General features: G+C 39.0%; 1 protein-coding gene across 4 annotated transcripts in view; it reads right to left on the bottom strand.

Moving 5' to 3' along the window:
- Positions 1-545: 545 nt before the first annotated feature.
- The window catches only part of LOC122641542 (protein LNK2-like), a 39,278-nt gene continuing 16,060 nt past the window's right edge, over positions 546-23,763 (bottom strand). For 2 of the 4 annotated variants that reach the window (XM_043834807.1, XM_043834808.1), the window contains 9 exons: positions 18,684-19,044; positions 18,481-18,607; positions 17,942-18,296; positions 17,758-17,847; positions 3,705-3,753; positions 2,983-3,665; positions 2,742-2,899; positions 973-1,380; positions 546-878 (listed from right to left, as the gene is read on the bottom strand). In XM_043834807.1, coding sequence (XP_043690742.1) covers positions 999-1,380; positions 2,742-2,899; positions 2,983-3,665; positions 3,705-3,753; positions 17,758-17,847; positions 17,942-18,296; positions 18,481-18,607; positions 18,684-19,044 — 2,205 coding nt within the window. In that variant the 3' untranslated portion in view covers positions 546-878; positions 973-998. The remainder of the gene's footprint in view (positions 879-972; positions 1,381-2,741; positions 2,900-2,982; positions 3,666-3,704; positions 3,754-17,757; positions 17,848-17,941; positions 18,297-18,480; positions 18,608-18,683; positions 19,045-23,763) is intronic. The other 2 variants (XM_043834810.1, XM_043834809.1) reach the window with 2 other exon arrangements.

Genomic DNA, 23,763 nt, shown 5'->3' with positions numbered 1-23,763 from the left:
CAAGCAACAACTCTTAAGGATACAAATAAGGCCATACTTAATATGACAACTACCAAAATCTGTAACTCTCTTCATACAATCAATCCTTAACTGAAATAAACTGATACTGAAAAACAAAATAAATTAAATATTTTTTTGTTGTTACACCAACAAGGGAATTTTATTGGAGTTAAAAATTTTGAATTAACACCTTGATGGATAACAAGAGAATAAAGTGTTGTTATAAACCTCTGACCAAAGATGAAAATATAGAATCAAACTTTGCAAAAATAACTTAAAAGAAATTTTTAGAGAACATTTTCAATGATAAAACAGTAATGTTCAGGAAAACTGAAGATAAAATACTGTGATTTTGATCAACAGTTCAGGTGATCTAAAAAGTAATTGTGTAAAGCAGAAATCTGGCTCCAGTTTTTTCCGTTCCTAGGGATAACTACCTCTTCCCCAATCCCCATTATGAAATAGGTAAAGGTTGAAACAACAATATTGGTTTCGTCAATATCAATAGTCTTTTCCTAGCTAATAACATGACGGATATCATAGCATTTCACAAATAGCATCTGTATTATAAGACATCAGCATCATCAGTGCTCAGAAGGGCCATAAAGGGACTCGTCTAAAACATAAAATAGAAAATGCCATGTCTGGTAAGTTGATGTTCGCATTCTGGATGCCCTAAGTAGAACTCGGACAACATAACCACCCACAGTGCAATGGTTAAGAACCGAAGTCAGTCTCTTTTGGACATAAGATACATAACAGAGAATACATATACAAATAACAAGTCTATACCATTTGATGCACATATGAAAATGAAAACCTTTGCTGAAGCCAAATTTGAGCCACCAAAATCCTTTACTCAATTAAGATAGAGTTGGCTGACAATGAAAGAAAACCTCCTCATTACCAGCAAATCCGTAAATGATGCATGAAAAAAAAAATATTAATGGAAGAGATAAAGGAAGGAATTACCCATAATGGTTTTCAATTCATTTTCTTTATTGCGAGGCTTCAACCTCCATGACTCCACCATATCCTGGTTCATTGTTCGATGTGTCCACTGGAGTGTTTATGTAAGGACTGCCTCTAAACTTGTCCTCATGCTGGGGCTCAGGGAATGTGCTTGGTGTTTTAGTCCCTGGGTTAGAGACACTTTGCTTTTCAGTTGAGTTCTCAGATAGGCATTCCATGGGTAGGTTCACTAGACCTTCTATTCTGGCTTCACATGAAAGTTTATTAGGTATAGGTGGTCTGGGTATCTCACCATCATGGATGGGAATTGCAGATGATTCTGGAGGCCGATAGAAGAGAAGATGAGCCACAGTACGATCAATTGGATTTGTCTCAGTTTCTGCATCCAGCCTACTCATAGTGATAGACCTGCAATGACGGAAGTCACAAGATAGAACAAAACAAAAGACAGTTAAAGGACTCACACATGCGTTTGCAAGTAACTGACAGAATATTGATATGCAACATTATCATCCTGGTTGCAGGAAACATCATTACTTCAAAATTGTTTGAGAACAAATTGTCATGTTAAAGGATCAGGTGTACTAGGGACTATTAGAAATGCAATAGAGGAACATCTAAAAATGAACCTTGTTCTTTTAGACATGCACGAGAACGTATCTCAATATATATTGATCACCTTAGACCATTCTAGATAGTTGTCTAGCTTTATAGTGGTTCCAGAGTGTATTAGTGCCTCTTCCATCATTTATTGAATTTTATCCAGGCAATTTCATCATTCTCATGCATTTCCTAAGTCTCCAATAATGGTTCAGATTCCAACTTATTTCTCCCATCCACCTGAACTAAATCCAACAATGGAGGAACCACAAAAATAACCCTGGCTCACCCTGAAGTTACAGCACTGCCCCCAGCTTGAGACTCCCAAAATCTACCAAACCTATATATGGTAACCACCTCTAGAACACCACAAAATAGGATTGTAGGAAAAGAACCATGACACAAAGAAATCTAATTAGTATTTTCGTCCAACATCTGCTTGCTCTGCTTTGCAATTACTAATGATAGTGTAGCTGTCAACATTTCAAACCAGACAAATTACTTCTCTAGTACTCTTTGGGGGGGGGGGGGACTGTGGCCCCTTGCATGAGTTCCTTTATCGCTTTGATAATTTGTCACTAATGCAATATGAGAAATATATGGATATCTCTCTGGAAATTCTCCAGAAAATATCAATAGAAAGTCAATAACCAGCAATCTAAAATCTAAACTCCACAAGACAAACAGAAAATATAGCACTTGGGTGAGTTGGGTCATTAGATGATTTCAAGACTGAAAAAAGCTGCAGTTTGACCCTGCTAATTGAGTGCTAAGCTAGACATTAATTCATGTAGTAACAAGTAGAAAGTGTAATCTGAATTAAAACATATTAAAAGTGGAATGGACTGTTATTATAGGGTTAGCTTACATGCGATTAAATCTGGATTTGAGCTCGGAACCAGGGTCTAGATCTCAAGTGTACAGAATATGATAAACATCATGAGAATTACTTTTAGCAGGGTTAAGTTGAAGTACATGAGATTACACTAAAAGCCATCAATCAAGTTAACAAATCATGGTCTTATCTTTTTATTTTAAAAATCTCAGATATGTAAAATATTTTTTCTTCTAAAATTCATTATATATCACAATTAAATATTCCGAGATTGCACGAACAACATCTTCAATTCAACAAATGTAATATCAGAATTGCTTTTTAGAATCTGAACCTGTTGGGATTCTTTGACTCTTCTTTTGTAGCAGCCTCATTTTCATCCCCACTACTTTTATTGGTACTACTTGCCTCTGGAGCATTATGCCTTAGCATTGCACTTTGGGCCAAACGGTACAAGCTATCTCGAATACAAAGTCTTATTCTAATATCCAACTGCAGGAAAAAATATTACTTTAATCATTCATAAGTTGTAACCAAGTCCATAGAGAAAAAATTACCAAACGAGTCACATATACCTTTCCAATTACTTCTTGAAGGTGATCAAGTATTGTTTCCTCCAGTGAACTCTCATTAATCACCATAGAAACTGTATTGGAATCATCTTGTTCAACAGGTGAGGTCGGGTCCAGGGATGGAGGCATTTTTAAGTTTTCTTCAACTTCAATGTTAGTTGCCACCTTATCTTCACTTTGAACCGCTTGCTGACACTTTTGGGTAATAGACTGGTCAGTACAAGTAGCCTGATGAGAGAATTGCTGCTGTTGTTTCTGAATGGCAAGCATTGCCTGTATTTGCTGCCGCCGTCTTAATTTTTCAATCTTTTCCTGAGGTGACATGATCAAAGAATTGGTTGAAACATGTGGTGATTTCTTTGATGCGTTGGCATGCTTTGATGATCTGGGAGAAAATTCATGACCAACTTGAACCTGATGGTGCTTGTCCCTCTCAGGTTGAATGTGTTGCAATGGAGGCATGAATGGATAGTAAGGCACTTGATTTTCATACCCAGCAGGAAAATATGAATGGGCGGTTTGAAGGTATCTCATAGAATCATGCCCACCAATCTGTCTTTGCGGACTTAGAACTGAAGATGGGAAGGTTTGTGCAGTAGAGGTTGCAAATTGATTCCCAAATTGTTGAAATTGGTTTGCAGTGGGTGACCAGGCACTACATAATTCTTGAGATAGTTTCTCTTCACCTTTTTCCTCTGCTTTTATCTGAGATAGGTTCTCTTCACTTTTTTCCTCTGCTTTTATCTGAGACAACAACTTTCTTTGCTTACTTCCCTGTAGCATGAAGAACGAAGTAGGATAAGAGCATGTTATGTCAAACAGATCCAAGGAATAAAAACAATTCCAAGTTCCAAGATGCTTTAGGAAATTCCAGGTTCTGCTGAGAAGGGGACTCATTCTGTCATATTCCCAGTCAAACTGTAAAGATGGTTAGTTTTGTCACACATCTATCTCACTTTCTTGGCATATAATCCTGAATGCACTAGTTTACATATATAAGAAAAGAGGATGTGGAACCAGGATTTGGGCCTTCTGCAATCTGCACCTGTACCACTGTTTCAAGTATTTGTTTCTATTCCGATGTTCTTATAGCTTGCATCCATCCCCTCACATTATTATTTCGATGCCTTTCATAGATGCATATCGAACAACTAGAAATGCGGTTCCAATTTTTGGACTAAATCATGGACTATAACACTTAACTAAGTATGTTTTTGGTCATTTAGAGTCTAAATTAAAAAACAGCATCTTTATCCTATATTAGGGGCACAGACACAATCAAACAAATAACACAACCAAAAGGATAAATAGGAAAGTGATAGTTTTAATCCCTTTTAAAGTTCACTCTTAGGATGATTTGCTAGTTCAACATTTGAAGGGGTGCAGTAATTTGGAGAATATTTGGGCTCATCAGCTCTTTCAGGGGGTGGAAATGCTAGCATGGTTATGGCTAATAGAGACCATTTGCAAGGAAGAGGTTGGAGGTTTGCAAACAGATGAGTAATTTGTAATGATCAAGAAACTCTTCTCATTCTTTAAGAAACAGCACTTCAGATTTTGTCTTATTTCGTTCTTCTCTCTAGCATTGATGGATTCACTCAGGAGATGTGAAAATGATGTCCCCTGTTTGGCCATGGATCATATTTGAGCACAAGGGTTATATTCTATATAAGATGCCCCCACATACTATCATAGAGGGTATTCGCACAGAAATAAACCTGAGTATTTGAGAACCACTGAATGGAGATTCTTTATTCATGTTACACAATTGGTAGATATCTAAAAAAGAAACGAGTTTTTTGTGGAATTTAAAGATCCAGCTTTTGGCATAAACGGACAAAGTTGATTGGAGTATAAATCCAGGAGTGGATCCATGGGATAGTGGACCTGACACAGATCTCAATAATCAATTTCAGCCTATACAAGCAGGGTTTTATGTATCAGTGTGTATCGTACTGTATCGGCCAGTATGTATTGGTATCAGTGGTTTTTGATACGATACTTAAAAAACAAAACACAATTGTATCTTTTTGTATCAACTGATATGGGCCAATACGATCCGATACGGATTGATACAAGTAAGCTACACTTGGTATGCCTCCTTTAAACCCGAAAAACAGAAACCAAGAGTGAGATATGAAACTGAGAGCAACCAAAGGCCTTGAAAAGTTATCTTTCTCTTCAATCCAAGTTGGGGGATATCATCTCGCATAAAAACGACCCTGGTCTTCATCATTTCAACAAGTTTTGGAGATTTATAGTGGTCAAAGCACGGATGGAAACAGATTTGGGAGAAAAGAGGTAAAGTTGAATATCTCTTTTTGTTCTTTTTTTTTTTGGTTATGCATCACTAGATTAGGAAAAGACGACTCAAATCTTTACATCAAACTGATTGACTGACATATATATTTACATATTGCATAATAAAGTGATTTACATATTGTTAATGGTAGCCCTGTTGGTTTCTTCGCCTCCACTGTTGGCATTTGCCAAGGGTGTCCCCTCTCCCCTTTCATCTTCACTAGCCCTTGAAGTCCTTTCTAGAAGTATCCACTGTTGCATGGACCAGTAGCTCAACACTCCCATGCCCAAGCGTAAGGCTCTTAAGATCTCCCATCTAGCCTTTGCAGATGAACTCATCATCTTCTCCAAAGCAAATATCCTTTGATTGAGTCTATTAATGTCTTGTTTGCGCCTTTTTTAAGGGTTGTCGGGCCATCGGATCAATCTCTTGAAATCTGTCCTATTTTTATCGGGTGTATCCGATGATGAGAAGAGTCTGTAAGAGAAGACCAGATTCTCCTTAGCCTGTCTTCCGATAAAGTATTTGGGTTTACCTTTGATCCCTACCAAGTTGTCTGCTCACTATTGCACTCCCATTCTTGACCTCTTGTACAAGAGGCTGTAGCTTTGGAATAGCGAGCTTCTCTCCTATGTTGATTGCCTTGAGTTGATTAGATCTGTCCTCCAGTCTGTTATTGGTGAAGCCAGATTTCGGTCCAGAATATGCGGTTGAGATCTTTGGAGGGCCATTTCGGCCTCTAAACGATCTCGGATTGCCGAAAAATGGCATATGTCACCACTAAAGGCAGTGTGTTGTGTTGGGCTTGTCGAGACCTTCGAAACAGTATATTTTGGGATATATGTTATGTTTTGTCCGACCCTTTGGGTCCAGGGGCATTTTTGTACTTTCTTGGGTTAGGGCTTCTCTATATAATGTTCTTATCTCTAAGAGGGTTGTAAGTGAGGGTTTGTAACATTTCCAAAGAATAGTGAAATTCATTCTGTTGCTCGGCCGTGGATGTAGCTTCCCATCTTGGGGATGACCCACGTAAATCCTGTGTGTTTGTGTGTGCTTGTTCTTCTCTATTTTTCGTATTTCTTCTATAAATCGCCAATTTGGGCGTTGTTTTCTTAATAACTGGTATCAGAGCTTCGGTTCAGGAAGCAAATCGAAGGTTTTTCGTATTTGGCTTGAGTGGGAGCGATGGCAGAAGATGGAAAGGCGAGGATTGAGAAGTACAACGGTCAGAACTTTCAGTGGCGGACGATGCAGATGGAAGATCTTTTTTAGAAGGATTTGTATCAACCACTGGAAGGGAAGAAACTAGAGAAGATGAAGGACGAAGATTGGAAGATTCTTGATCGGAAAGTGTTGGCTACGGTGAGGTTGTCGCTCACGTCGCAGGTGACCTTCAACATTACAAAGGAGACAACTACTGCTGGAGTGATGTTCGCCCTAGCTAAGTTATATGAAAAACTCTCTGCTTCTAACAAAGTATTTCTTATGAAGAAATTGTTTAATATGACTATGTTTGATTCTGGATCTGTTGTTGACCAGTTGAATGAGTTTAATATGATCACTAGTCAATTGCAATTTGTTGATGTCAATTTTGATGATGAGCTTAGGGCTTTACTGTTCTTGTGTTCTCTGCCAGAAAGTTGGAACAACTTGGTTATGGCAGTGAGTAATACTATCACTAGAAATTTAGTTTTCAATAATGTTGTCAGTTGCATACTGAGTGATGACATGCGCAGAAAGAGCTCTGAGGCGACCTTATCTACTACTGCACTGTCAGTTGAAACAAGGGGCAGACAGCAAGAAAAAGGAAATGGCTCGAGTGGGAGAAAGTCCCAATCTAGAGGAAGATCACAGTTGAAAGGAAGAGAAAAAGGGAAACATGATGGAAAGATAAATGGGAAGTACTGGACTTGCGGTAAGATGGGTCACATGAAAAAGGATTGTTGGAAAGGGAAGAACAAGGATGAAAAGGGTAAGCAGTTGAATGAGGAAGAAGCAAACTTGGTTTCTACAAATGATCCGGTATACAGTGATTTATGTTTATCTGCATCAGTAGATGTTAAATTTGAGGTTTGGTTTATTGACTTTGCAGCTTCCTTTCATTGTACTTCGCACAAGCATTACTTTTGTGATTATGTTTATGGTGATTTTGGACATGTTACTGTGGAAAATGGACAAGTGTGTAAGATTGCAGGAAAAGGGACAATTTCACTAAAATTGTCAAATGGTGGACACTTGAAATTGAGAGAGGCACGACATGTCCCTGATTTGAAGAAGAACCTCATCTCGACAAGCAAGTTGGACAGTAAAGGGTACTGGCTTTGGTAATGGCCAATGGAAAATTACAAGGGGGTCTCTGATTGTGGCCAAGGGTAATTTGCATGGTACTTTGAATATGTTTACTGGTACTAATGACCATATTGTTTTAGTAGCTTCTGCAGATGAGAGTACCACACTTTGGCATCACAGACTTGGACACTTGAGTGAGACAGGCATGAAGAAGCTTCACTCAAGAAATCTATTACCTGACCTGAAGAATTTTGACTTTGAGTTCTGTGAAGATTGTGTGTATAGGAAACAAAAGAGAGTCAGCTTCCACAAAGGAGGAAGAGAAAGAAAAGTAGAAATGTTGGAGCTTGTTCACTCAGATGTTTGGGGACCAGCTTAGGTAGAATCTTTTGGTGGTAAATCTTACTTTGTTTTGTTTATAGATGATGCAACCAGGAAAACATGGATTTATGCTATGAAAAATAAATCTGATGTTTTTGATATTTTCAAGAAGTGAAAAACCCTTGCAGAATCTAAAACAGGGAACAAAGTTAAGTGTCTTAAGAGTGACAATGGTGGAGAATACCATGATGGAGGATTCAAAGAATATTGTGCTCTTAATGGAATCAGAAGATTAGAAACAGTTCCAAGGACACCACAAGAAAATGGTGTTGCAAAAAGAATGAACAGAACAATTTCGGAACGTGCAAGGAGTATGAGGATCCATTCGGGAATGCCACTACAGTTCTGGGCAGCAGCTGTTGACACAACAGTGTTCTTGATAAATAGAAGCCCATCTAGTGCATTGGATGGAGGGATTCCAGAGGAGCCATGGACTGGAAAATAGGTGAATTATTCTTTTCTGAAAACTTTTGGTTGCATAGCCAATGCTCTTGTTAATAAAGAAAATAGACAGAAATTAGATTCTAAATCTGTGAAGTGTGCTTTTATTGGATATGGTGGAGATGAATTTGATTATTGTTTATGGGATTATGAACATAACAAAATTATCAGGAGTAGAGAAGTAGTATTCAATGAAAATTGCATGTACAAGGATAGGCAACAACAGAAGGGAAAAGAAGAAATAGAGTTCTTTGAACTTGATGAGATTGTAGGTGAGACCACACCTAGTGTACAAAGAATTCCAGAAAATTTGAATGATGAGTCTGGAAATTTAGATGGTGAGACTGGGAGCAGAGATGATGATGATGATCATGATGATCATGATGATCTTCAAGAGCAGGAATAAGAAACCCCTATTCTTAGAAGATCTGTAAGGACAATTAGACCTCCCAGAAGATATTCGCCTTCTTTAAATTTCATTTTGTATACTGATTCTGGTGAGCCAGAATGTTTTCATGAAGCAATGCAGGATAAGTCCGAAGTCAAGTGGGAGCAAGCCATGAATGAGGAGTTGAACTCATTGAAGAAAAATAAAACTTTGAACTTGGTGAAGCTGCCAGCTGGAAAGAGAGCATTGTATAATAAATGGGTGTACAGAGTGAAAGATGAAGCTGGAGGAACAAAAAGGTACAAGGCAAGGCTTATAGTGAAAGGGTTTGCACAAAAGAAAGGTATTGATTTTCAAGAAATTTTCTCCCCTGTTGTTAAGATGACTTCAATCCGTATTGTGTTGAGCATTGTAGCTATAGAGGATTTACATCTAGAGCAATTAGATGTTACAACTGCATTTCTCCATGGAGATTTAGATGAAGAGATTTACATGCATTAACCTGAAGGATTTGAAGTGAAGGGCAAGGAGAAGTTGGTTTGCAAACTAAAAAGGAGCTTGTATGGTCTCAAGCAAGCTCCAAGGCAATGGTACTTGAAATTTGATAAGTTTATGCAGGACAGAAAATTTGCAAGATGTTAATATGAACATTGTGTTTATTTTCAAAAGTTTGAAAATGGATATTTTATTATTCTTGCATTGTATGTAGATGATATGTTGGTTGTAGGAAATAACATGCAAAGAATAAGTGATCTCAAGAAAAATCTGTCCAAGGTTTTTGACATGAAGGATTTGGGTGAAGCAAAGCAAATTCTTGGCATGTAAATAAGGAGAGACAAAAAATAGAAGCAGCTGTGGCTATCCCAAAAAGGGTATGTGGAGAAGGTGTTGAAGAGATTCAACATGGACAAGGCGAAGCCGGTGACCACTCCATTGGTAGCTCATTTCAAGCTTTCAAAGGATTTGTGTCCTTCTACAAAGGAGGAGGAGTTCATGGCAAAAGTGCCATATTCATCAGCAGTTGGGAGCTTGATGTATGCAATGGTAAGTACAAGGCCGGACATTGCACATGCAGTGGGAGTTGTTAGTAAGTTTTTGCAAAACCCAGGAAAGGAGCATTGGAAAGCAGTTCAGTGGATACTTAGGTATCTGAGTGGTACATCTAAGTCTAACTACTGTTTATACTTTGGGGGTACTAATGTTGATGTACAAGGCTTTGTTGATTCAGATCATTCAGGACACAGAGATGGTGGAAGGAGTACCACAGGCTATGTTTTTACTGTAGGAGGAACAACAGTTAGTTGGATTTCTAAGTTACAGAAGATGGTAGTATGTTGTTGTAACTGAAGCTAGCAAAGAGATGATTTGGCTTCAGAGGTTTATGGAGAAGTTGGGTAGAGTGCAAGAGAATAGCACATTATGGAGTGACAGTCAGAGTGCTATTCATCTTGCAAAGAACTCAACCTTTCATTCAAGGACAAAGCACATTCAGCTGAGGTATCACTTCATTCAGTCGGTTTTAGAGGATGCATGGCTGAAGCTTGACAAGATAGATGGCAGTAAGAATCCTGCTGATATGTTGACAAAGGGAGTTAACAGGGAAAAGTTGGGACTTTGCTCAACTTTGATCAATCTTCATGGATGATGGTTGGTGATGTTGCTCAAGCAATAGGTGTTAAGGGTTCTGGTTTCTCTAGAGTGTTGGTATCAGTCTTCAAGTGGGAGATTGTTATTGGTAAAGCCTGATTTCGGTCCAGAATATACGGTTGAGATCTTCGGAGGGCCATTTCGGCCTCGAAACGATCTTGGATTGCCAAAAAATGGCATACGTTACCGCCAGAGACATGAGCTGTGTTGGGCTCGTTGAGACCTTCGAAACGGTATATTTTGGGATATATGTTATGTTTTGGTCCGACCCTGTCCGGTTTGGCAATTTTTGGGTCCAAGGGCATTTTTGTACTTTCTCGAGTTAGGGCTTCTCTATATAATGTTCTTATCTCTAAGAGGGCTATAAGTGAGGGTGGTTTGTAACATTTCCAGAGAATAGTGAAATTCGTTCTGTTGCTCGGCCGTGGATGTAGCTTCCCATCTTGGGGGTGAACCACATAAATCCTATGTGTTTGTGTGTGCTTGTTCTTCTCTGGTTTTCGTATTTCTTCTGCAAATCGCCATTCTGGGCATTGTTTTCTTAACACAGTCCTCCTATATTATTGGTCTGGTATTTTTGGGTTGTCTCAGTCCACCATTAAGGAGCTGGAATCCCTCATGTGTGCTTTCATTTAAAAATGTTTTGACTCCACCAGATTCCTCAACCCCATCAATTGGGCTTCCGTCTGCCTTTCTAAGGATGAGGGGGGCCTTAGTTTGCAAATAATTAAAGAGGTGAACAATGCCGGTATCCTCAAGCTGATCTGGAAGATAGTGGCTAAGAAAAAAGTGTTTGGCTAGATTGGATTTACTTTAGGTTGCTTCAAAATGACTCTATTTGGATTGTGCCCTCTTCTCTTGATGCCTCCTAGGTCTGGAGAAAGATCTTGAAGCTTCACCCTCTTGCTTATGGGGATGTTACCTCCTAGATTGATGATGGTGCCTCTACAAGTCTTTGGCTTGACCATTGGCACTCGAATGGTGTTCTCCTCCACTCAGTCAAAGCCAGAGCCATTTACAGTATGGGCTTTTGTAAACCGTACTTAGTTGCGGACATTATTCAGAGAGATGGTTGGGTTCCCCCTCCCTCTACCTCCCCCTATTGGCCGCAATTTAGAATGCTCTTCCATCCTCAGAAGGCCCACTGGTTCTGGAAATATTGTTGTTTAGTTCATTTTTCTTCTGGCCTCTTTAGTTCCAAGTCGGCAGGGGACCTCATTAGAGCTCGTGGCCCTATGCCTCCTTGATGTAAGTTGGTTTGGTTTGAAGGCCACATTCCCTGCCACCAATCTGTTTGGCAGGCCTTCTCCAACTGCCTCCTAACACAATCCATCCTCATTCACCAGCATATCCTTGGTTCTCCATCCCGCTGCCTTTGCTGGACTGCTATTGAAGATGTGGACCATCTCTTCTTCGCTTGTCCGTTCTCCTCTTCAGTTTGGAATGGGCTCTTGGTTAAGTTTTGGCCTAGGAGGATTCTACCCTTCTCAAGGGAATGGATTTAAGTGGACATGACTTTTGCCAGCAAGACTATCTGCAACATGGTGGGCAAGTTTGCCTTTGGGGCTGCCATCTTTCCAGCATATTTGCAACTATAGATTTTGATGTTCTTAGTAAGGCCTCTATGGTCTCCTCTAGGTATGCTCACACCCTAAGGAACAAGTTATTATTATCTCTTGGGGTCTCCCTCTCACCTTGCTTCAGCCCCTCCCCCCTATCTGAGGTTTGGGCCTAGTTCTTCCTTGGTTTGTCTTTCCTGTAAAGTCTTTTCTTTTTCCCCAGTTTCTTGGGGCTCCTTATATCTTTCTCTCCTTTTAGTAATGAATTTATTCACCCCAAAAAAAAAAAAGAGATTTCTGCTTCAAACTGTATTTTGTATGTATCCTAAGCACATCCATGCATTTCTTGATCATTCTATGTGTCTCTTAAGGGTATCTTGTGTTTCTCCAATACGATATGTCAAACATCACCCTTCTGATGCGATACCTGATACCAATACTTTAAACCATTCATACAAGTAGTATCCCCTTGTATCATATGGCAGTTTGCGATTCTATTAAACTTTGGATTGACTTTCAACCCATTTTCCTTGCTCATTTGGGTCAGAAACTTGACCAGTGAAGTAAGTGACCTCTATCAGGTGGAGGCATGAAAATTCTGTGTGCAGTGCAAACAATGTCAGCAGTCTCATTTCATTCACATGAAAGTGCTGAGGTTTATAACTGATACACCATTATTAATCCCTTTCCCTCTGGACCACTAGAAGACAGATACAATCAAGATATAATTCTCAAAGATACAAAATTCAAGTGAATTCACTATGTGGGTGTTCAAGCATGCCAATGATCTTTGTTAGCATAGTTCAAAAACCCGTTGAGATCTCGAAAATCTCAGAGATCTTGACCTGGTCGACAAGAAACTGCACACAAAATATCAAACCTGCATTGTTTCAATCGAGTTTTCCAAGATTTCGGTCGAGTTTTCCGAGATTTTGATCAAGTTTTCAGAGATCTCGACTATGGTGTCTATGACATGTATTGGTCACATGAATGGGTTGGGTGTTTGATGCAAATTCATCACCAAATAGGGGCTTGTTTCATTGGGAATAAGTCTAGGGTTGGGTTACATACATGTTGGGCCTTTGATCCCATGGGTTTCTAATGTAATAGGTCACTTTTATGGGCCTAAAATATGGGTATATAGGTTGCATACGGGATTAACCCAATACTTAATTTAATTTAATATTTTTTAACTGAACCGGTTCAAATTGGTTGCATCCAATTGATTCAATTTAAGTGATCATATGACTTGGTTAAGTGGTCATGTGATGTAAGTTGGGCTGGATTAGGACTCTATAAGTCCAGCCATATTTTGAGTCTATTTCCTTTAGTATTCTAGTTTCCTAGTCAGTTTAAGTTACCTAGTAGGTTAGGGATAGGGTTAGGCCATTCCTTTTTAGTGTCTAAATCTATTTTTTAGTCTTCTATATAAGTTTGTAAGGGAGGCCAACATTAGATACGAATTTGATTAATAAAAATTAGCTTTATGCTTGCTGCCATTGCTGCTGCTCTTTGTGAGTGTATATCCTTGTGGATCTCAAGGTGGTAAAGGATAGGTGGACTCCTGCGACTCCTTGCATTGTGAAGATCGGGAGGTTCTCTCAAGTCATCAAGCTACTGCCATTATCTTGCAATACAGTGAGTTTGAACCTGTTTTCTTATTTTAAACCTTCTTCTATCATCCTTCATCTTCCCTTAGACCTAATCCACAATCCCCTCCATCCATCAAACCCTCATCTCCATTAAACCTGCAACTCCTACTTCAACTAGGACTCCCTTATAACTACAGATCTGGCCATCAATTTCGAACCATACATCCAGCCTATATCCCCTACACGAACCATACTTCCAGCCTATATCCCCCACACCTCTCCCTACACTCGACCTTAAACCTAGCCCTTAGTCTGCACTACAATCCCTCCATTCTCCCACTCCATTAAACCCTAAACCCAAAACTTGCAACTCAATTCTGTCCAGAATTGCAGAATTTTAAAACCTTCCCAAATCCAATTATTTTTATCCCATAATAACCCCCTAGACCTGCATATTAAAGTCATATAAGGCCCATTCCCAAATTCCCATCCTAAACCCTAGAATTAACCTAAAACCTAGTGTTGTCCATTCGAACCAGCAACCCTTTTTGCTATTGATCCTGTTATCTGGCTCCTAGTAGGTCTCCTACCTATCTAGGACTACATTAATTGGTATCAGAGCTATGGCGGAGGGAAGCTCCAACCAAGCTTCAAAAGACCCACCTCCATTCAGTTTCAAGACCTGAGTTCGTCTACCCAATAGGAGCACAACCATATTAGTTGTTGATGAAAGGCGACGTAACAACATTATTTCACAATCCGTGGTGGATATGTTGTCCTAATCAGGAGAGATTTGCATCATGCCTATAGGTAAAGTCTTTATTGAATTTGGGTGTTCTTCATACCATGATGGTGCTTGGTGTCAGCCGGTACCACATTCAAAGAGTTTTATTGTAGTAGGTAGTGATTGGTTAGACACGCGATAAGGTTGGATTGAACCTGAAAACAACTCGTGTGTCCTACCTGATCGACACGGTCTATACCATTGTTTTATTCTAAAAGGGTTACAACCAAAGGTGACCACATCGACCGATGCCCACGGGGACTGCCAAACATGTCAACTCAAACGCAAGTGGCATCGATCGTGTTTGAAGTTTCACCAATGGCGGATGCACCAACAGAAGATTCTACTATGGCAGTTTGTGTTGAAGAGATTCAAGAATCTATATCTAAAGAAACTCAAGTAGACCAAGCTGCACCAGTAGTTAAGATCATGGTTGAGAAGCTCAGCCATCAAATTGATGTGGAGGTCCAAAACACAATGGTAGAAGAAACTACTGAAGAGGTCTACACTGAAGAGAGCAAAGTATACAAGGCTGAGGACATGGAAGATGAAATGGTGGTTGAGAACACTCCACAAGAAATCATCGACATTCAAGATGCTGTTCTTGAAGAGGTACAGCTTGTGCCTCAAGTCCTAGGTGAGAAGGTTACCACTGCTGAAGACTCTATGACAACGACATACATAGTTGATATTGATTCAGAGGTCGAACACATAGAGTTTGTTATGCCACCATGGTTCTTCGCAGAGAAAGCTCCACGCCTTGGAGATTTTATCCCCAATGTTCCTGCTTCACTGGAATTCTGTTTGAGGATGGTCAAAGCTAGTGATCACATGTTGATTCCTCCTCATCACTACAAAATTCGAGGACGAATTTTTTCAAGTTGGGGAGAGTTGATGCAGATTCATCACCAAATAGGGCTTATTTCATTGGGAATAAGTCTAGGGTTGGGTTACATACATGTTGGGCCTTTGATCCCATGGGTTTCTAATGTAATAGGCCACTTTTATGGGCCTAAAATATGGGTACATAGGTTGCATACGGGATTAGCCCAATACTTAGTTTATTTTTATGTTTTTTAATTGAACCGGTTCAAATTGGTTGCATCCAATTGGTTCAATTTAAGTGATCATGTGACTTGGTTAAGTGGTCATGTGATGTAAGTTGGGCTGGATTAGGACTCTATACGTTCAGCCATGTTTTGAGTCTATTTCCTTTAGTATTCTAGTTTCCTAGTAAGTTTAAGTTACCTAGTAGGTTAGGGATAAGGTTAGGCCATTCCTTTTTAGTGTCTAAGTCTATTTTTGAGTCTTCTATATAAGTTTGTAAGGGAGGCCAGCATTAGATACGAATTTGATTAATAAAAATTAGCTTTATGCTTGCTGCCATTACTACTGCTCTTTGTGAGTGGATATCCTTGTGGATCTCAAGGTGGTAAAGGGTAGGTGGACTCCTTGCATTGTGAAGATCGGGAGATTCTCTCAAGTCATCAAGCTGCTGCCATTGTCCTGCAATACGGTGAGTTTGAACCTGTTTTCTTATTTTAAACCTTCTTCTATCATCCTTCATCTTCCCTTAGACCTAATCCACAGTCCCCTCCATCCATCAAACCCTCATCTCCATTAAACCTGCAACTCTTACTTCAACTAGGACTCCCTTGTAACTATAGATCTGGCCATCAATTTCGAACCATACTTCCAGCCTATATCCCCCACACCTCTCCCTACACTCGACCTTAAACCTAGCCCTTAGTCTCCACTACAACCCCTCCATTCCCCCACTCCATTAAACCCAAAACCTGCAACTCAATTCTATCCAAAATTGCAGAATTTTAAAACCTTCCCAAATCCAATTATTTTTATCCCATAATAACCCCCTAGACCTGCATATTAAAGTCATATAAGGCCCATTCCCAAATTCCCATCCTAAACCCTAGAATTAACCTAAAACCTAGTGCTGTCCATTCGAACCAGCAACCCCTTTTGCTATTGATCCTGTTATCTGGCTCCTAGTTGGTCTCCTACCTATCTAGGACTACATTAGTGTCTATGTAATACTAATATGCATTGTTCACTGTACTTTATAGTTTCTACTTTAAGTCTAATTTCTAAATAATTATTCAATATTATGTGTCTTCATCCATTATTGCATAAAATTACTTGTTTTACTTGCCAATTATGTCTTATAGCACTCAAACAATATGTAGAATAGGCAAATATTACACAAGAGTTCGACATTTACTGCCAATCAAGGGTGCAAATCCAAAACACCAAATTGGGTGTTTTTTTTTTTTTACAATTTGAAGATTTAAATATTTTTATTAAGCCTAAAACAAGTTTCCCCTAAAGTTTCTGAGCCAACTATGACCATTTGCCCACCGAAACATTAAACCAAAACCCAACAAAAAAAGGCACAGTCTTGCCAAGATTTCGGTTGTCTCAACCTGGTCGTGACACTGACATGAGATGAGTTTTTGAATTATGTTTGTTAGTGAATATAAGGGAACATGTAAACCTTATACTGTTGGGTGCAACTTGGGCCGGGAAACCCGAAACCCATCCTTTTTTTGGGTTCCAGGGCATGGGCTGGAAATCCATTGGTCAGACTTCTGTTGAGAAATCCCAACCTGAGGCCAAGTTGGTCTGGGTAAGGATTGAGGCATTGGGCTCAGCCTGGCCATCCTAGTATAGTATATGGACATGTACATATAAATATGTGCCATCAATTTGGTTTATTTAGAAGAGATTTAACTAGATATGACAGATTCATTACATACTAATATCAATCTTAGGTACACAATCACTGATGAAATAAAAATAAGGGGATACTAATGTTGAATTTGGGTTCTGCACAACCCAGCCTGGCCCGAAGTCAGGCTTTAGGGCCGATCTTCAGCTGACTTAATGTTTATGATATCCCAGCCTGGGCAGGCTAGGTGAGGCTAGGGCTGGGTGTTTGAGACCTCGGGCAGGGCTGGGTTTTTGAAAATCCAAGCCCAGCCTGCCTGACTTGCACCTCCTACTTTATACATCACTGAAAATTGTGACACTATTCTTACAATGACAATGACAAAAGCATGAATAGATTCCAGTGCAATCAAGTTACAGACTAGCATAACGGTAAAAAAATAAAACATGGTAATTTCAATCGCTTAACATGACATCTTAAGCAAGGTTTTTGGTGCAAAGAAAATCTAACTGAAAGATTTGCATCAAGTTCTAGTATATGCTAAAATAGCATTGCTGCTTCATGCAGCCCAAACAAGAGTCCACATTCATGTCGAAGAGAATCAGTTTTAGGCAAGCTTCTTTTTGTTTTTGTTTTGTTTTGACTATTTTTTTTACTCCTGGGTCTTATAGTTAGAATGACTTGGATGAAAGATTTCTCATGAAACTACCTTGTCTGCAGAGCCATTCTGGATTGCACTACTTTCACTAGGAGGCTGGGACTTTAAAGATTCTGTCTTTCCAATTTCCTCAGGAGCATTCTGTGAAACAAAACACTTTCTTTAAGTGATTTGATTCTCTTTCACTGTTGAAACAATTTACTTAATACAATAACAAAAGGGTTAGCAGTCGTACCTTCTCCTTCAATAAGGGCTTACTTCTCCCTCCAGCACATTCAACTACTGAGTCAATAGATGAGCAGCTTTGCTTTCCAGTAACTTCATCTTTGCTTGGATGCAAATTGTGTAAACCATGATAATCATGATCATTCATCTTCCCATTGCCAGGGGTAGAAGACTGGTCCTTGTGTGGTACGAAGGCCATTTCGACTTCGTATTGCTCAGACGTACACTTCAATGCTCCTAACCCTGAACTTGGAGAACCAGCAGACAAGGGGAAGGATTTAGCTGGGTTGCTAATTACATCTGTAGATGACCATAGTTCATCTGCATTACCAAGACTTTCATGTCCAAATATTGAGTCATCATTTCTGCAAAATATCACTTGTGAGAATAATGGGTCAGACAGATATCATCAAATTTTACAAAAAGAAAGAATAACAGAAGGATTAACATTCTTACATGATTACTCTATTTTCCAAGCCCTCAACTTGATAGGTTTATATAAGACGATTCATTCAGAGTAGAGAAAAGCATGTAAAAATCCTGCATTACCTAAAGATTCTATCGAGGTCATCAAAACTCCCTATGTTAGCCCAACTATAGTCGAGAAATCCACCTTCTTTATCAACATGCTCGTCCACAAACAATTCACGTTCACTATCTAGTTGAGCTGCATCAGCTGTTGAGAGACAACATACCTTTAATTTTATAAAGCATGTTATATCTACACGAAGAAGAGTTGTAAAGAACATCACCTTTTACTGAGTTGAAATTGCTGATTTCACTGATAGAATCTTGATCATTTCTATCACCAAATCCTTTATCGCATTCAGCAATTGATAATGGCAAATCAGGCCAAGAATCCAAGTCAAATCCTTGAGCTGAAAATCCTTCATTTGTGTTAAATTGGGAACTGCCTTCCAATCTACGGTTAGGGGAATCATTTTTAGGTGCGGGTGTCTTCTGCTCTGCAGGTTTAACAGTGTTAGCATCCTGATCCCATTGTTTCTTGGTTTGATCTCCACGTGAAACCAAAAGCTTCTGTTCATTTTCCTTGGGATAAGGCACAACATGGTCACCATTCTCACTTGCCTCACCCCATATTATATCTGCAAGCTGGAAGTTTAACAGAACTTTGTTAGGAACCAATGTAGATAGAGGTAACGACAATTGAATCTTATTTGATGAAGCCAATCAGATCTCCCTTAGTAGAAAAAATAAATATAAAATAACAGACTAAACATCTCAATTTTGAAATAAAAACAAAACAAACAATTCAACATTGTTCAGGGCCGATCCAGGAGATATACACAAAAAAGCAATCAACCTAATGGTCTAGTAGATCTAACTAGAAGAAATTGAAATGCAAGCAGTATGTATTTGGCCAAACAAATTCATGAAAAACAAGAAATCATCTAATAATAAAATCCAAAACTGCCATGCATATGAAAAGGTTACAAATTTATATTTACCTATGTAACAATGATACCCATATTATTCCTTTTTCTTTTGTCAGTATCCACATTCCACACTACAGGCATGGTCAATTCTTTTGAGAAATACTGAAAGGAGACTGAGAGGGGGCATCTTGCTTACAGAAAAATATGTTGTACACACTAGCATGAAAGTGGAACATAATATAGTTGCACCTAAGTGATTGTCTAAAGAAGAACATAATTATTACACACATAAAGAAATGTGTCCATCCATTGAGGTTTTAGAGTTGCTAAACCCCACAACCGTCTTGGAGATGAATGTGTTCTTTTAGTGATCATCTATACATTAATTAACCACAGTTTAAATTTAGGTCCTTTACTTTCCTTGTAGTGTCAATTTCCGGATATTATATGTTACACTATTTGAGATTGTCTATAAAAGATGCATGTAACCGACCCCATTTAGTCGGGATAAGGCTGAGTTTGTTGTTGTTGTATAAGTCGGTCTAAATTTGGTGAGGTCTTTCTCAGTTACTTTTTTGTACTGGCTCTGAAACAAATGTTTGGAACATGGTATTAAGTATTGATACGGCCAATGCATATTGAGATCAGCCATGTTGATACAATACAGAACCAATACATACAAAATTCATATACTGAACCGATACATGGCCGATGTGGTACCAGTACAGAGCGATACACTTCATACACAAGCTGCCAAAACCCAAAAATCCCAGTTTTTGAGAGAAAACTTCTTCCTACTCTGATTCTTTGGTCAAAACCTAAGTGGATCCCATCTACACATAAACGACATAGGAATGATTAAACAAGAAAAAATTTGCATTAAATCTCATCAAAATGGAGATCGAACATCAAAACCGCAAGTTGTATGATAAAATTTTAGATTTATATATTTTTTTTGCTTGAATTTTTAATATTCTTGCATTTTTTTTTGTCATGTATCCCATCTAAACTGGAAAACTGATCTAGATTTGGATCATCTTGAATGATTTGTGATCAATAATGTATAATTATGTTTGATTCTAAGCACTTATTATTAATAGTTTCATACTACTTCAGGTTTGTTTAATATGTTACTAGTAAAGAAGTAGCATGGTTAATGTGTACATACTTAATGGGTGCTTCTTGTTGTCAAAAAAAGTTGTGAACTTCGAAGTTGTAACCTTCTTTTGATTGCCACTTGTCAGAGGGCAACATCATCCAAAATATCAGAGGGCATACAGTTAATTAAATAACAAGCCATAAGAATAGCATCACCCCACAGATATTTGGGAACATGCATATGGATCATAAGTGAACGGGCTATATCGAGGAGATGACGGTTTTTGCGTTCGGCAACCCCATTTTGTTGCGGGGTATAGGAACAACTAGTCTGATGAATCATCCCACGATCAGCGTAGAAAGAATAAAGTTCACTTTGAACATATTCTAAAGCATTAACGGATCTAAATATTTTAATAGAAGTACCATATTGAGTTTGTATTTCAGAATAAAATTGTTTGAATACAGATAGAAATTCTGGCTGGTCCTTTAACAAATATAACCAAGACGAGAAAAATCGTCCACAAATGTAACAAAGTAAGAAAAACCACACTGACTCTTAATATGACAAGGACCCCAGATATCAGAGTGAACTAATGAAAACAAGGAGGAACTACGATTGACAGTCCGAAGAGGAAAAGAAGTCCGATGATATTTGCCCAATTCACACACTTCACACTCAATGCGAGATAGAGATTTGCAACTGGGAACCATTTGGCGAAGTTTAGAAATAGAGACATGTCCTAATCGGTAATGCCACAACAAGGGAGAAACAGTAGATGACGTAGTAGCAACAACTGGAGATGAAGATTCTTCAAAATAAAGTAGAGACCATCCTTCTCACGCCCTCCACCAATCGTCTACTTTATCTGGAGATCCTGAAAAACATAATAAGAAGGGAAGAAAGTCACAGAACAATTTAAAGACTTGGTGAGGGCACTAACAGACATAAGACTTAAAGGAAAATGTGGAACATGTAAGATGGACTGTAAAGAAGAAAAAGAAGAAAAATAAAAGGCCCCATAAGAGTCACATCCGTAGAGGAGCCATCTGTAAGAATGACTTTAGTTGGATGGGAGCTCTTGTGGGAGTTAGCAATTAGGTAGGATTTACCTGTCAAATGAGTAGAGGCTCTAGAATCGATAATCCAAGGAGCAGATGTAGTAGAAAGAAGAGCAGATGTACCTGTATGGGCTACAACAGAAGATGGAGCAGTAGTGTGAGAAGGTGGTTCAAGTTGTTGTAGATGCTTTAGTAATTGAAGATACTCATCTCGAGAAACAGGAGCAGATACTGAAGTGGATGCAGTTAATGGCTCATTCGATATGGCCTTTTCAAAAGATCCCTCAGAATGTGCAGTATTGGCAAAGTCAGGTTTGCAATGTTTGTTCTAACATTGATCAACTGTATGATAGAGGCGTCCACAAAACGTACACTTTGATGGTGGTCTGTCACCTTGCTGTCAACGACCTCCACCACCACGTCCACGATTGCTTGGACCACACGACTCCGATTCGAACCACGTCCATGGCTAGTAGTGAAGAGGGCAGATGTGTCCTTAGGAGGTGGGTCAGATCGTGACGGAGTAATGATCCTCTGAAGTCTGGAATAGGCCTCATCAAGAGAAGGGACTGCTTCCCTAGTAAGGAGCTGTCCACGAGCAGATTGATAAGTAGAGTTTAAACTTGCTATAAACTTGGACACATAGAAATCCTCCTCGCGGCGCTGAAGGAGATCAAGAGTCAACGGTTGATGCACACGAATTTCATCACAGATACCTTGTAAGGTATTAAAATACTCGCTAAGAGATTTTTCATCTTGTTGAAGAGTGAACAACGTGGAATACAACTCATAGACTCGAGTTAAATTCTGTTCAGATGAAAAACGTCGCTTCAAAGCATCCCAGACCCCCTATGCAATGGGTTGAAACATAACATTGGCTGAAATAGAGGGTTCCATGCTATTCAATAACCAAGTAAGTATTGTGTCATTTTCTCACATCCAATCTTCAAACTCCCTGATAGTTGTAGGATCTTTAGAATCACCAATGTCAGAAGGATCATTCAGAAGATGCTTTAAATTGCCACGGGCATTGATATACACACGGACAGCTTGTGCCCATAAGAGATAATTTCCAGCACCATTAAGTTTAATGATAGTAATTTGAATATGAAAGTTGTTCTTAGTCTCAGCCATGTCAACACTAGAAGTACTAAGACTGTAGAAGATAAATAACAGAGAATACCTTGAAGGAGTATAGAGCGAGAAAACCAAGAAGTCTGATTCAATATTGAAGCAGAAGGAAACACACCAACCGAGAGCCTGGAGAAGCAGTAAACACACAAACCGAGAACTTGAAGGAGCAGATTGAGTTGAAATCAATCTGGCAAACACACAATAATTCGCTGATCTTCAAAAATTAGAATCGCAGATGCAGAGAAATCATAATTGTAGATCAAAAACCAGAATCGCAGAAGCAGAGAAGCCAGAATTGCAGATCAGATTCCATGAGAACCATAATTGCAGATTAAAAAACCAGAATCGCAGAAGCAGAGAAACTAGAATTGCAGATCAGACTCCATGCGTGAAGGAGAAACACCCTAGTTGTCCTTACTTCTGTATCAAACTAGGGTTTAATCACACACAAGCAGCATAGGGTGCTGCACCCAACACGTGAAGCCTGTAATATTCTTCAACCTGAATCGCAGGATAGCAAATCTTCTCAAAAGAGAAGCTCTGATACCATGTAGCCAAACTGAAGAGAGAATCGAGCAGCAGAGAGAAAGAGAGATCGAGAATGAAGAGAAAAGAGAGGAAAACTGGAATTTAATTATCCAGCCTCTCATAACCTGTTTATATAATAAAAGAGTTACATAGATGAGAGGATAGTTTCCTAGAACAAGTAGGAAAGCAAACCTCAGAATCAGAAACAAAGAAGGAAACAAAAACATAAAAGGAAAAGGTAACAAAACGAAAAGCATAACACCCTTATAACGTGTAGGGTCTATGGAGAACCATAGACCCTCACACCCACAACATCTAACAGATCCTTGAGTATTTTATTACCTTTTAGTTTTTATGTCAGCTACCGTGCAACCGTATGTAAGGGCATTCCCTGTAAGCGACACGCCGCATTGGAGCCCGTATGCGGTGACAAGCAGTCAAGGGCTCTTGTACTGTGGTCATATGCAGGTGAAGAAGCTATCCAATAAGCGTAGGCTTAGATTAGCATCCTAGAACATCGGCTCCTTAACAGGTAAGAGTCTAAAATTGATTGATGTGATGAGGAGAAGAAAGATTACTATTAGTCAAGGAGAAAAATTTATTATAGGGGATG

This window comes from Telopea speciosissima, chromosome 10 (genome assembly GCF_018873765.1).
Source record: "Telopea speciosissima isolate NSW1024214 ecotype Mountain lineage chromosome 10, Tspe_v1, whole genome shotgun sequence".
NCBI lineage: Eukaryota > Viridiplantae > Streptophyta > Magnoliopsida > Proteales > Proteaceae > Telopea > Telopea speciosissima.
This window is presented reverse-complemented; position numbering and strand designations above follow the sequence as displayed.